The sequence below is a fragment of the Halyomorpha halys genome, unplaced genomic scaffold, assembly GCF_000696795.3.
Source record: "Halyomorpha halys isolate HHAL.00 unplaced genomic scaffold, Hhal_1.1 Scaffold213.1, whole genome shotgun sequence".
Lineage (NCBI taxonomy): Eukaryota > Metazoa > Arthropoda > Insecta > Hemiptera > Pentatomidae > Halyomorpha > Halyomorpha halys.
This window is the reverse complement of record NW_027116617.1, coordinates 299,898-315,780: the sequence shown is the minus strand read 5'-3', so window position 1 is coordinate 315,780 and position 15,883 is coordinate 299,898. Positions and strand designations below refer to the sequence as shown.

The 15,883-nt window shown below is 32.5% G+C and overlaps 1 protein-coding gene across 1 annotated transcript in view; it reads right to left on the bottom strand.

The window, feature by feature from the left end:
• The window catches only part of LOC106679652 (N(4)-(Beta-N-acetylglucosaminyl)-L-asparaginase), a 31,718-nt gene extending 17,843 nt beyond the window's left edge, over window positions 1-13,875 (bottom strand). The window contains exons 1-3 of the mRNA XM_014418926.3: window positions 13,573-13,875; window positions 5,035-5,191; window positions 213-438 (exon numbers count right to left, since the gene is read on the bottom strand). Coding sequence (XP_014274412.1) covers window positions 213-438; window positions 5,035-5,191; window positions 13,573-13,687 — 498 coding nt within the window. The 5' untranslated portion in view covers window positions 13,688-13,875. The remainder of the gene's footprint in view (window positions 1-212; window positions 439-5,034; window positions 5,192-13,572) is intronic.
• Window positions 13,876-15,883: the final 2,008 nt, after the last annotated feature.

Sequence of the window (15,883 nt, the reverse complement as noted above, 5' to 3'; positions counted from 1 at the left end):
CAATATATATTAATAATAGACCGTATAATTTCAGGTTATGAAGATGACAGTCAGGGTTGCGGTCAAAAGAGAACAAAAATAGTTAACAATTAAAGAATAAAGAATAAAATATTTTCATGAAAGCATAAGCCAGCTCATATCACTGTTATAAACAATACTTCAGAAAAATTAAAACATTTTTACTTAATTTAATACTATTTGTGTATACTGACTTTCCAAAAATTAGGTTGGCACTTCTTGTTTTTCCAATCAGTCCACATTCCAATAGAAACATTAGTGCTCAGATTTTCTTCTTTAAATCCCATGCTTTTTGCAAAATTTGATGCAGACCCGCCAACTAGTAAGGAATGTTGAGTATATTCTAAAACATGTCTGGCAACAGATATTGCAGATTTTATATTTCTCAAATCACCAACTGCACCCATATCCATTGAATCTCTATAAAAAAAAGAATAGATCAACAACTAAAATAAAATAATAACTTTTTAAAAAGTAACGTTCATCATTGTGTAGACAGCTACGGTTAACTTGCTAACTGTACTAACCAGCAGTAACCTGTAAATTGACCTATTCAATTGGTACCGACAATTTCACTTTCCTCAAAAGAGGAAACATTTTTACGTCTAGAAACCAGGTTTCAACTGAATTAAATCAATAGAAATATCATAAACAATACTTAATTATAATTTTACTTTTATTGGCATATAGAATTAAACACAAACATATGAATATAATAAATAATAAACATACACCTGAGAAAATTGTTACCTCACAGCCAAATCCAATTTTTCACTTTTTCTCAAATTTTCACTGAAAAACTGAATAAATTAGGGTTCTCTTTCATTGTGAAAGGTAATAGTATTGGTTCATAAATACAATTCTACAAAACATAAGCATTAATACTTTTTGTTTCATACTTGGGACAACTATCAATGATATTATATGATGTAAAAAGTACAAGTCAGTGAAATTTTACCAAGTACAAATAAAATTTGAGAAATATTAAGAAGAGTTTTTGAGTCATTATCCCAAAGACTTACAAATTATTTTTTATAAAATTAAAGAAAATTATACATATTATCTCCTGAAACAGAGTTAAAGAATTCGAATTGAAGAATTTGTTCTATATTTTTTTAAATTTTGATAGGTTTTGGTCCCTAACACTTGTATACCTAATTGGGTATCCTCTACATGATATAAATCGTCAAGAAAAATATGGGGAAAATATTTATGAAGAAAAGAAAATTTTATTTGCGCATAACACATTTACACAAACTTTTTAGCAAAGTTCACATGTTCTGCTTTACTATCCTTATATATTATTTTTTCACTATATCACCATATCTTTCGCTAGGAAAAAACATGACAATACAAATATTAAATTTTATCTCCTGAAACAGTTGATCGATTATGTTTCTCCTTATTTAATTTTTTTAATTGCTATGGCTCCTGATATATGTGTATTAATGATCATCATAGTGTAGATACAGAGTATTTGACTTTTTGAATGTTTTGAAATGAAATATTTCGTACATAATAATTACATTTTAAAAAGTAAGATACCTTTTTAAAATAAATATTTACATTTATTTATTTCCACGTCATTTTGTCATGTATTGACTGACCAATATATCATACCAATAATTCACACAGGGTAACTTGTGAACAATTTATTAAATCTTTAAAAAAGTAAATAATAAATAAAATTAATGTAATAGCCACATTACAAACATACTGAAACAAAATTAATTAATACATTTAGTAATATACTTGTAATTCTATGAAAATAGTAATCTATTATCATACCACTAACTATAACAGTGCAAGTTTAACATTTCTTAATGAAATGAACTAACACAACTTGGTCATTCTCAAATAAACTGAACTTTTTGAAACCACAAAAAAAAATTAATAATTTAAGTTCTTGGAGATCAGCCCTGAGCCCTATGTGTGTTATGCCAGTATCAAACAGTGAAGAAACTTATTTTGTTTGCGATTATTGAGATTGTTCAAGTCTCTGGAAATTTAAAAAAAAAAACTTTTTGTTTCAGAATACGCCAGCTATGAAGAAAAAATTGTCTAAATTTTTCCAAATTTTATTTTTACAGCAACTATTAGGACTGTTTGGACTATTATAACACTCAATAATCTAAGTAATTACTGATACATTTTAGCCATAATTTCCTGCTCTTCTATAAATGTATACACTAAAATGATTATCTGCAATAATTCATAAATAAATAATATATTGAAAAATAATATTGAGCAATCGAGTGTTTCTTCACCAAATCTTAAACACTTTTTGAAGAAACTTCTTTATCCGAAAATTTCAAATTCTTGTTTGATAAAATATCTTTGAGAAACGTTAAATAAGATTTTTGGTTTCGAGTTCACGTTACTTTCGTTCCTTAATTTCTATTCTATGTAATATCGATGGGAGAAATAAAATGTTAAGAACTAGTTTAAACAGATTGATTATATACCGTAAAAAAAAGTCCTTATCAGTTTTTCATAAAAATTTGACGTAATTTGAGTGAATGAAAATTAACATTGATATATTATATAGAAAATATTAAAATTTAATAAGAGGAGATGTCTCACAATAAGTTCAAAATTTTGTTAGTATTATACATTGCTGCTTTTCTTGAATAATGAAACATCTGACAAAAAATGTTTTTGATTTTATTTAGAATTGGACGTAGTCGTTTTTAAAATCAAAAGATTTACTGACAAAAACATAACATTGAACGGGAAAATAAAAAAAAAATAAATACAAATAAAAATAATTAAAAAAAAAGAAATAATAATAAAATAAATAAATAAAATTAAACAAATATAACCAAAATTAAATAAGATATAAATGGCGTTGATGACCAATTAAGTTTGGCGCCACAAACAAACTTTCTTTACTGAGGTCGTCCTAAAGCTGTTACAAATTAACTTTAGTCAACAGGATAATCTATGGAATAGTTCAACATAAAATTTTTAAAAAAACTTTTTTTTTGTCAAATATGCCAATATTCAAGAAAAGTAGGGATATAATTGTCTTAGAACACAAAAATCAAAAGTATTTAATGTAAGACAGTGGAAATTGCACAGATGTTGCACAAAACAGATAGACATATTTTTTATTAGAAATTGTTGTTCCCACTCATTATTTCGATTAACGAATGTTTAACTGATTCTTTTTTATTTTAGTTACATGCAAGTATAAATAACGCATTTATTTACTACTGTGTATTGATAGTCACGTGAATAACTTTGCAAACCGTTTTTTGTGGGACTGAAACCCTTCTGAAAAATCAAAGGAAAGCATGAATATTGACGACCTAAATTTATCTATGAAAATTAAGGAAAAATACGTAGAATAACAAAGAAAAAGCTACTTACAACTGATTTCGAAAATAAAAGTTTATATTTTTTAACTGTTAAAATTAAAGTTACTCGTGTTACCAATAGTAAAAATATTTTCACAATTTTTTTTATGATTAATGATGAGGACAAGGAGAATTTCAATTTCACAGGCGGCACCATGAGCTCAGTGAATTGAGTCAAGCTCTCTTGCAGTTCTCCCGTCAACGAAAGCTCAAAGGGTGGTCCTGCCAATCCCTCTCAATTCAAACTGTCACTCCCATGAACAACATTCTTCAAGTTCATTACGAACTCTTTTTCTTCTATATTTCAAAACTGAGCTTCTCAGAAACATTTGCGGCATATCACACAATTTCTAAAAATAATATTAAAGTTTAGCCTCTACCCTTATTATTTTGAGTTCTGCTTTTTTAATTAAAATTTATAGTGAAAATGTTCGAAATCCACTTTGGACAGAAATTCGCTCAAACTTTTCACAAGAAATTCTTTTTTCAAACTTTTTTATTTTTAAACATTTAATCGCTCAAAACGAACTCAGATTTGACGTATTGAATGCTGAAGAGGCAGTTGATAAAAAAAGACGTTTTCTCCAGCTTTTAGAAACCTCAAAACAGCTTAGCGACAGTTCATCTGAGAATGACCCAACTACAGATATAACAACAGAGTATTATATTAGATTATGATAGATGATGGATGAGATTAAAGATGATGGATAACTGAAGGTATTAAGGATATCTGGATTGTAGATTATTAGGAAATCAGCCCAAATTACCAAATAATTTTATTAAGTTTTTATTATTATATAGCAGATAAAAAGATTCCCTGATAATTTTAAAATCAACAATATCAGGGGTAGATCAGAGGTGCCCAAACCAAAGTACGCGAGAGAATTTTCATTCTTAATTTTCCTAGTTAAAACAACTGCAAACTGTCTTTCTGTGTTTGTGTGTGTGTGCTATATATAAGAAAAGTGACTATCCTGATAATGTACATTTTAATCAAGTCCAAAAAAATATTCCTGTTCTCACACTACGAAATTCTTCCAAGGATGTTTCAACAAATGCGTATGAACAGTTTTTTTCTCCAACACGAGTCTGATAAAAAAATAAATATATCTTCAACCACTGTTGAACCAGATGCTTAAAATGCTTTCAGTCAAACAAATTCAGAAATCTCATTACGGATTGTTTATTAGTTTCTGCTTAACTTTGTAATGTTTTTATTTATATTATTATAATAGTTTTTTTATAGACAAAAAAATTGCAATATGAATTTCGTGAAAGGTTGAACAAACTTTGAGTTAGTGTATGACGGTCAACAAGTAGGCAGTGTACATGATTACTACTAACATAAGGGTTATTGAATAAATAATAGTTATTAAAGGTTTTCATTATCTGGGAATATTCTCAACATGTACAAAAGGAGAAAGACTATTTAAAAAAAAAATTATTTATACTAAATATAAATAATTACTGCGTAAGTAGCAGCATATAAAAGAGGTATACTTGTGACACACATCAATGCAGGGAACCCATGGTTGTGGCATGGTATGCATTATAAAAAGGTTGGGCATACCAAGTATCAACAACAAATCAATATTCTATAATCATTTATAGTAAAACTAGATTACATAATAAGGATAATAATGCTTTACTTATTCACCCATCAAAAATCATTGCATCTAGAGTAGTTTCTCCTGTTTCATCCGGGCTGCCCCCATAACCAACAGTAGTGTCACATTGCTCCCTTTCACAAACAATACAGCCTTCTTCAACAGCATCTAGAGCAGTCCCTGATCTGATGTTCATAACATCCCAAGCTGGAATAGAAAGCAAAATATGTAATTTATAGTTTATTATATGTATGCATCTTAAATGTATGTATATAAGTTAAGGTATAAAAACACGTGATATTTGTCATAATACCTTTCTCCCGAGATAAATATAAGCTAAACCTTAATATAAGCTAAAATACATAGAGGATTACTACAGACAATAAAGTAGCATATACTGAGACAGCGTGCGTCATTTCACTCCCAGTTTTCCTTTTATTTTGGCTATTTCACTAGACCTACCGGAAATTCCAAACTAAAACCAGAAACAACTGTTCTTATATTTAAAACAATTCTCAGGCCACTCCTGATGCACGGCTGTGAAGTCTGGGGAGCTAACAAAGGAAAAAACTACAACCTTTTCAAAATAAAGTCCTAAGAATCGCAGTTAATGCTCCTAGGTTCATAAGAAATAGCCAATTGCATCGCGAATTACATATTGATTCAATAGAGGATTATATCAAAAAACGTTTCATGAAGTTCCACTCCCAGTTGCCGACAGTTAAAGGAGCAGCGACCTACAACCTGGGAAACCCAACCTCAACCCGAAGACTGAAGCCCAGACTGCTACAGGACATTCTTTTATAAATTTGAATAAATATAAAATTAATTCATTGTCACACTACCTTTATTTTACTTTTTATTATTACTCATTTTATTTATTCATTATTATTATTTTTATTTTTCTATTTTCTTCCCTCGTCCCTTTTTCAAATTAACTTGTTTCTTTTTACTATTAGAGGGCAATTGTTTGTTTTATTGAAGTGTACCAATATCATTATTTTTTGTTATTAATTTTACTTTCCTCTTTTATTAAGAAGCATTATTCTTATCTATTTATTTATTTTTTGTTTTCTCTTCTTTTAATAATAACATTGTTTATAGTTAGGGGTGTCTTTTGTACGAGACTATACCCCTCCCATAATCAACTGTTAAAAAAATATATATATAATATAACGGTTATATCAACCATGTAAGGTCCACTAGGCCGATCTGGTATAAAATAAAATATATAAAAAAATATAGACCAACCATAACTGGTGCTGAAACTCGGGACTTTTGGATACGTGGACAACCTCTTAGCTTTTAGCAAGACGGAACAAAAACATGTAGAACACTTGCGGTTCGTCTTCAACAGAGTAAGGCAATTCTGACTCAAGTTGTCTCCTGAGAAATCCAAGTTGGGACAGGAAGAAATATCAGTGGAAGTGTTGTTTTTTTTCAGCTAAGTCAGATCACATACACAGAAAATTAATACTAAAAGTTTCTTATAGTCACTTTAGATCTGTTGCAGCCAACAAATCGTTTTAAAATGAATGATCAATTGTGTAACACGTGTTTTTATGTGTTGAAAGCAGATGTTCTCTTTTATTTTTAATGCTGTAAAAATATACAATACACTCTTTTTGAGTCCCTTTGTGCGCACACACATCGGCTGTTATGCTTCTTCAATCTACTTAGTCTTAGTAGCTAGCAGTCGGTCATCTTCGCCAGCTTAGTCATTTTCATCACGGCGGATGGACCACGTCGACTCATCCTCCAAGAGGACAAAGCGGGCAGACGGGCGTCTTTTCAAAATCCACCTTCACTAGGACAACAACCGCAGCCGGGGCCCCATCAATCACCCACGGTGATATAAAAACATATTTTTCGCTAAGGTTGTTCAACCTTCATTTAATTTTTATAATAATTTTAAGTTTGCTTTGTTCTTTCTTTTTTAGTTTGTATATTTTTCTATATTTTGTTTTCCTTTATTATGTTCACTTATTTTAAAATACAATAATAACAAAATTCGGCTGTCCGTTTCTTTTGTTTTAATTTTTATTCACGGTTGGGCTAGTAAAGATTCCTTATGAGCCCCTAATCGCCGTAATAATATCCTCATTAAACAAAAGAAGTTCAAAACAATGTTAGTAAATGAAATTGGATATTATGTTTTACGTTAGGTTTTACTATCATAACAGTAAAGTGCAGTCTTACTATAGCAACTGGCTAATACAAAGCTATTATTAGTGCGACATATTCCAATTGTTCTGATATTTTTTTTTTATTTAGATACAGTGTATACACCAATTTCAAGATCATTGGAGATAGATATATTATTTTTGAACCTGTGGAGAATATAATAATGCTCCTTGTGGGAAAATAACCAAAATCCAAACGTATAAAAAAAAAGTTCAACAAAACGGAAACTAGGTTAATCGATCATACATAATGTTCCAATCAAAAATGGTTTTTCAATTTTTCCGCGTGAGTTATGAAAACCCTATCGATTTTTAAATCTTGCGCTCGCGTACTAATTTATTTTAACTATTAGGGTTTCTAAAATATTATGGCAATATCTAGTTCCAAGGATCATAGCCGATTGGCCTGTATGTTTGGTGCCACAACTCCAAAAAAAATTAGTCCAGTAGTTTTGGAGAAAAGCCACGGACGGTGCAAAGGGTACAGATTTTTTTATTCGATTCTTAAAATCTATATATCCTGCAATGTAAAACCTCAAAATTTGAGGTTTTTTTCTTGGTCGATTACAGAGGTTCAATATTTTTTTTTTATTTATATTTATTGATATTTACAACTGTATAAAAAATACAACAAGTAAATTTGATCATAATGACATAATGATAGTAAACTGATACAGCATGTAGAGAAACTACTCAGTAGTAGAACTCTAAAAACATTTTACAATATAAGGTCACGAGGCAATCTTCTTTTCAGGCGCCTCGGAGGATTGCCAGGAATGGAAGAGGAAGCAATGTTAGAAACTAGTGGGTTTCGGTGGTTAGGGAGTTTATAATGGAAGGAATGATATCGGGTTCGGGTTAGATCGGTTACATAAGTGGGAGGTGATAAATATGTCAAGGATATCAACAAGGTTTTTTTTTTGGATGTAGGCCAATAAGTAGGATTTTAGGTCGAGAGGATAGCATAAGTATTGGATGTGGAAACTCGGGATAAGATATTACCACGGGAGTTGGTTGTTCGGCATCCCCATCGTTGGTGTTTAGCATTGTAGTCTCCTCCAGCAATGAAGCGCGGTCCGAAGGTTCGGTATAAGGAATCAAGAAGGTTATAAGAAAGGTTATTACCAGGAGGACAGTATACAGCTGAAAATGTAACATGGAAAGGGCGAGTCGAAATTATTACCGAGGTCGATTGAATTGCATCAGTTGGATTGGAAGGAATAATGGGATGGGATAAGGACTTGGGGATAAGGATGCAAGAACCAGTATGGGAAGTGTTATCTGGGTGGTCTGATCTATAAGTGATGTAGTCACGTATGTAAAAGTGTGTCCGTTGAGTGAAATGAGTTTCAGTCAGTAGAGCAATGTCAATGTGTTTATTGTGTAGAGATAAGTCAAGTTCGTCACGGTGGTTTTGTAGACCACTGGCATTCCATAACAAGACAGCTAGGGGCCTTGTACTCATCGTGGGAAATTAAACGGGATTTCGGATAGGATTCGTGTGAGAAGGTTGATCGGGGGTCTCTTGGAGATCTTTCAGGAAGGATGTAAGGATAGAGGTTATGCCCATTGTATTTTGGTAAAGAGGATATATATCAGGAGCTTGTAATGAATAGTTTGTATGACTAGGAGTGCTGATTGGGGACTGGGCTCTTCGTGATATATGCGGTGCTGGGATATGAGGTGTTGTGTTAGTTTTTAATGGTAGTTGGGACGAGGAGTTCATCGGAACAGTTGGATGAGATAGAACTGGGAGTGGATGTGGGGGCGGTAGTTTTACCCGTAAGGGTAGGTGATGGGGAGGAATATGACCACGTGGAGGTTGAGGTTTAGGATGAGAGGTCAGGGGCTTGGGCAGAAAAGTCTGAGGCCCCTGACGTCGAGAATGTTGATTCTTGTTGATGATCTCGGTGTATGTCTGGCTTGAGTCTAGACGAGATTGATCCAAGGTTTTTGCGGTAAGTTTGGGAAAATTTCCAATTTTTGGGTTTCAGGAGGTAGGGTGCTGGTTCGATCTAGGGCTTTTGATGTCATCAAATGAGATCTCTACTTGTGTATATTTTAATAACCTCACAGCCTCTGTAGCTTGCTGGGTGGCCTTTTCCACATAGCGCACATTTTGCCGGTTCTTCCCGTGGTTTCTGGCAGGTATTAGTGGCATGAGGGCCAGCACATTTCACACACCTGGCCTGATGATGAATAAGCCTTTCTATGCCCTAAGTTTTGGCACCTAGTGCACTGTACAATAATCGGTTATTGTTTTAGCTGTTATGTTTAGTTGTTACCTGAAATATTTCAGGGTTATTTCGGGCAGGCTCTAAATCAACAAAGAATAGTGGTAATGGGTAGTTTTCAGTGGGGTGTAAAACGCCCGATATATTTCTCACGGTGTGGCCGATTTCTTCCAACCCTGTTTTGATAGTGTCGGTGGAAGTGGTTGAAGGGAGGCCTCTTAGAATCACTCGGTATGCCTTTTCTTGCTTCAATTGATAACAATGGAAGTCATAATTTTTCTCGGTCAAATGATTGACTAGTTTTTGTAATTATCTTTATTGGTGGTATTTAATTTTATGTCTTTGACGCGTGAAAAGCATCTAAAATTTGGCTGTCCGATCAAGTCAGCAATCTCTTGACCGAACGATATAAAATTTTCTATTTTGGTCACGAAAATAGGAGGTGGCTCTGGAAGGTTCAGTATTAAAAGTAATAAACCAAAAGGGGAAACTAATATCTTATAAATCCGTAAAATCAAAATAAATAATATTGACAGTAGTATTTTAGCGTCATTTTATAGAACAAGTGCCTTCTTAATTGGAATTTTGGTGAAGCCAAGGAGGATGCAAAACTATCTTTTTGTTTATTATGACGCTCGAGCTGGATAACAATGTGTGACCTACTTCACGATTTCTTCTTGTCTCGTTTCCTGCATAGCCTTAGATTCATTTTTGTAGCAAAAACTAACTCGTTTTCTGACTATGTATCAAGTAGATCGCAAACTTTTTGTCGAATTAATTTAAGTCGGGAATGATTATTCCGGTCTTTCAGTGTGGATTTTTGAATGATGGCGATCCTAAAAAATAATCATTTAAAAAATTACCAACCGATTCAGGCCCTTGTTTCTAAATAACTATAAATTTACAACATTATTTTCGAATATTTTCTTCAATTTTAAATCTAAATATTACGCTGTGCTCATAAAAATCAATTTTTGTCATGATCTAGCTTATAATTTCATCAGTTCTGGCGCTATAATTCAATTCACTCCTCTAAATACCGAATAAATACATCCCCCCTTCTTCCAACGGCTCCCAATTCTGAAGAATGAAAACAAAACTATAGAAGCAGTATAGCATAGTTAATTCCAACACATATTTAAACTTGCATAATAAAAGAAAAGTGTCACTAATTTAACAAATCTGCAGCTATTATATGGTATAGACTTACATTTATAGTAAAAAAAACATGAAACTTGCAAGATGATTTTACTTAGCTATATAGCTAACTAAAATAATTAATTCTGTTATCATAGTTACTTTGACAAGGTTTAATTACCAGTAAGCTGCGAGTATCCGTAAGAAGGATAAGAAATAAAATTGCTCAATGATCTAGATCTAAAACAGAGGTTAAGGCAGGTCAGCAAGAAGCAGCAAGCCGAGACTTGCAGATTTTGCGTAAATATAATACTTCTATGAATCCCACCAACTATGTTATAAGGAAATATCTCACCTTTTAGTCTTTTAATGGATAATAATAATAATAATGATACATTAATTTCAAAATACAGATAAATTTCATTATGAAAAAAAAATTTTATTTTGTTTGGGATAGAAATGTAGATGACATATCATAAAATTATTCCAAACTAAAATTTTCTTTTTCTTTAGGATCCGTAAATGATTACCTTAACCTTGCGATTAATTAAAATATATATCGAAATATTGAGAACTTATTATTATACTCTGTACTTAACAGGAATACCTTAACTTACAACCATTTGGACTTCCGACGAAGAGAGAAGGTGCTCCTAAAGTAAACCAATATTATCGATTTCGTCCAATACCCGAATGATGTAACCAACTCCATCAACCAACCAAGAAAATGAATAAATTTTATTTTCGAATATATTTTAAGTATTAATTTCCAAATATGTGTATGTTTCAAGCAAATTAAATAGGTCTATGTTAATCCATTGGGTTAATTTTTTTTCTGACGACCATTTAGACTTCCGACGGAAGTGAGAAAAAGAGAAATGGGTTAGCTGGGATGCCGATTTGTGCGTTCGAGAACTCGCCTTTAGACAACTCCACTAAAAGTGACAGCACCTTTTGAATTTAAATAATGAGGTGAAGATAGATGACCGTAGATTTATGATTGGAGAGGTTTGTCGGGGGATTGAATTTAAATAATTCTAAGAAGGCAGCTTCAACCATTTTGATTCTAACTCGATCTTAACTATGTCTCTATTATCCCCATTTCTCTCAAACTACGTTGGTTATTACCCCCACCCTCTGTAACCATGCTTCCTATTACCTCAATCCCTCTCTAACCATTTTAATATTTATATTTTTTGTTATTTTATCAATCTTTATATTTCCTTTAACCTTTACCTACATATTTTCCCCCTGTTTTTGAACCAACCCAATGTTTACATTTCCTGTAACCTGTAACCCAATAATAACCTTAACCAAGCTATTTGTTTACAGGTAGTTACAGAACAGTTCTGTATGTACTTAAGGGGCATTTTTTAGAGTTTTGTTACTTTAAGATCCTCCCACCTTATACTTGGAGGACTGGCTCCCCTTATACTTGTCACTCACTAAGTTAGGAGACTGGTGCCCTCTGTTAGTGTAACAATGCCCTCAACAATCTTTGGAAACTGGTCCCCCCCCCCAGCATTGTGGTAATGTTAAAATAATGGTGCCCATTTGGTTACCTCTACCCCATCTATCCAAGCCTATAGCTCTCTCCTACCTGCCTTTTAACATTGGTAACACTGAGAATATGAATGAACCCACAGTATGGAGGCCTTTTGAGAGATTTTAACAGCTACAATCAATACAAAGCTGATGAAACATATTAAACAAAACTGTTGATAAGAAAAATAATAAATGTAACAAAATAAAATAAAAATTATGTTGCTATGACTGTAGCAAACATAAGTGTGCTTTCTTGACCATTTAAACACCGAAATCATTCACTATAATCCCATCTAAACAAACCTGAGTAATATTTCTTTATTTCCTATTTGCAGCTACAAATCAAATCAATGGGATATATAAATCAACAATACAGTATTGTTTTTAATTGCCTAGTACTTTTTTGGAAGAAAACTCAAGGGTTCATATGGTAGATATCTATCATAAAAGTTTGTTGCACATGCACAAACAATTGATAGTACTGGCAACTATCGAGCACATACTGATAGCATAGCAAATGTTAGCAAGATGTTAGTGACTGCAACAGCTATAGTGAAAGCTGACTATTACTGTCACTACCATCATCACTGTCAAAGTTCCACTACAGGGTTAAACTCAGGGCTGTTTCTTTCCATGGTTCAGAAATGAATAATTAGTTAACTATAGCCCTGCAAAGTTGGGCGAAACATTTATTAACAATAAATAGTTTTTTGTTACTATTCCAATATTTTATTTTTAGATAATTTAATTATATATATTTTTTTAATTGTCCACCCTAATAGGATAGGATTTTAGCACCCCTAAGAATTGCACTGGGATGAGTGCCTCCATTCTCTTTCTAATGCAAAATAATTTAAAGAATCACAATTTAAATAATATTGTTAACTTTATTGAATATTTTGTGAAATACATCTTTTCTTCATCATATCATTATTACTTTTATCATTTCTAATAGACATTTCAGTGATCTTCTTCCAACATCAAGGTTATTAGGATAGCTTTATCGTTATGTAACCGTATAAATTACATTGCCATCGATTGTCTAATTTATATAAGAAAACTTTCCTTTCTCTTCTCTCCTCCTCATTGTCTTCTGACTTGTTATCACAATTAAACCAAATATTATTGGATGCTTATGAATGATTATATTATTTAAATAATTGTTGTAAATTTTGAATTAAATTTATTTATTTGACAACAATATGTTGTCTAACAGACTGAAAAAACATTTTAAAATAATGATGACAGCCGACTCATCTATCTAATGAACTTACAACAATATTCCATACTATTAGAAAAAATATAAAAACCTCCAAAACTTAAAGAAGTCATAATAAAATGCTACCACTGTTAAAAATTCATTTCTTCTAAATGATACAACTCAGAATGAAATAAAAATTAAAAACACAATTAACTCATATCAATGAATTTACTTTTTTAACTGCAATAATTTGGTGAATAATTAGACCAAATAAAATAATTTCATTACCTGCTTGGGTCGCATTTGTAAACATCCATGTTGTAATAACAAATGGTAAGCCACAAGAAAAAGAACTTAATTCAAACAATATAAAACAAGTAACCAAAAACGACTCTAAATTCATTATTAAAATCTACTCTTAGTAACTAGAGGAAATTAATTAATCATAAAAACTTAGTACAACAGAACAAAATCAAAATTTTAAAGAGTATTCTAATCAACTAATCTCAAAAACTTAGATGAACTGTTATCAGGAGCTTAATAACTTAGAGCACTTAGAGGATAAGATAAAGATTACAAGTAACGATAAAAGTCTTCAATCTTTGGAAGGATAAATAAAAAGCAGTGAAATAGCATCTTGCCAATATTTATTGAGATATTTTGGATGAAATTGTCAACCCACTAGAACTGACAACGTTCAAAGGCATAGAGGTGTGAGTTAAGGTTTTCATTCAGAAAGTAGTACATTTATTTAAAATATTGTTGTATTTTTAAATATATAGTTTAAATAAATAAAAACAAAATAAAATTCTGATTCACTTTGAATTGGCTTCCTACAAGCAGTACCTCTCGAGGCCTTTGTATTCCTGGTGAATTTAATACGCCAGGAATTCTTACTAGTCGTTACCTCTTTAGTGACTGATTGAGACAAATACTAGGTAGATCAGACTATTATACTACTGTTTTGGATATGTACATTGTATTACTATTCTACACTGTCACCTCTGGATCATTCCTCTTTCTTTAACCTATCGAGGGCGAATACCCCTCAGCCGTCTCTGTCCTTTCGCAAGAATTTATACCTAATACCTATAGAACTCGCTATCCTATTGACAAGTATAAGCAACTACCTTATACAGAGAAGTATCCGTTTCTTGTAAAGACCTAAAGCGAATATCTTTAGGATTAGCCACTCCCTACAAGACCGTAAGCAAATAACTGAAGTGGAGTTTCCATCCTGCAAGGATTCCGCTTCACGGGAATCACCTCCATAGGAAGCAGAGGATAACAATGAGCATAGTGGATCAGTACGTTCTAGTACTATATTTTTGGAATGTATATTGTCTTTTATTAATCTGCCTTCTTTGGATCTCTCTTCCTTCCTATTTCTTCTTTCCCGAGGCTCGGCGGCTGGCACCCAGCCCAGACTTGCATAACCCTTTTGTAAGACTCATCCTGTCTATTCACCTCCTAATCTGCTTAACCTTACTTGAATGATCACGCATTTTCGAGGACTTCTGGTCAAGAGTACCTAACATTATAAATTAGAGTCAGATCTTAGACAACCACAACGACAAATGGTGACCCCGACGTGATCAATATGACAGGCAGACGTGATCCTGAACGAGATAGCCCAGCAAATTTCTGGATCGACGTGTAATCCGTCGTGAAGACGCCAGCCGGACTTGTAAACCCGTCGCGAAGAATGGGGTTGTCGATACAAAGTTGTATTACGATAGTATTGCCAACAACTCGTCATGGACTATTCTCAAAATGCTTGACTCAGAAATGGTCATGGTAAAAAATGAAGGTATCAGAATAGCTACTGGTGGTTTCCGTTCCAGCCCAATCAGTAGTCTAAGTTTGAATCCTCCACTCGACAAACCGAGATTACAACTTGGCCTAATTTATTTTACCCAGATCTTCTCTACTACTAATCATCCTATGACTGCGTTGTTTCCAAATAGACGGTATCTAAACCAGCTACAAATCGACTTTACAATGAGAACATTTTTTACAGTCCGAGTTTCTGCATGATTACTGAATTTAAATATTGAACAACTTGCTTTGCACTAAACTGGAATATCCAACTAATCCTTGGAGCCTTTCCTCCCTCAAAATTTCCCTTCCTAGGCAGCTCATAAATCAGTAGGAGTTTCTAGGGCTGGAAGAAAGATCTGGTGACCGCACAAAGAACTGCACAGGAGTGGGCTTCTTTGTCGTGTCCAATGATCGACAGTATTTATTTTCTCTATTGCAAATATGTAGTACGAGGGTGGTCTGAAAACATTCCAACCTAACAAAAATACAAGAAATTATTTCTAAATTTTTTTTATAATTTTTCAACGTAGTCTCCTTGTAACTCTACACACTTATCCCTGTGATGCTCCCACCTCTGTAACCCGTCCAGAAAGTACTCGGTATTTTTCTCTGCAAAATAATTGTTCACGAAGGTGATTGCCTCTTCATTTGACCAAAATCTCCGTCCACCGAGCGTAATTTTTAGATGAAGGAACATAAAGAAGTCGGTTTTTTTTTTTTTTTTTTTTTTTTTTTTTTTTTTTTTTTTTTTTTTTTTTTTTTTTATTTTGAGTGGCAA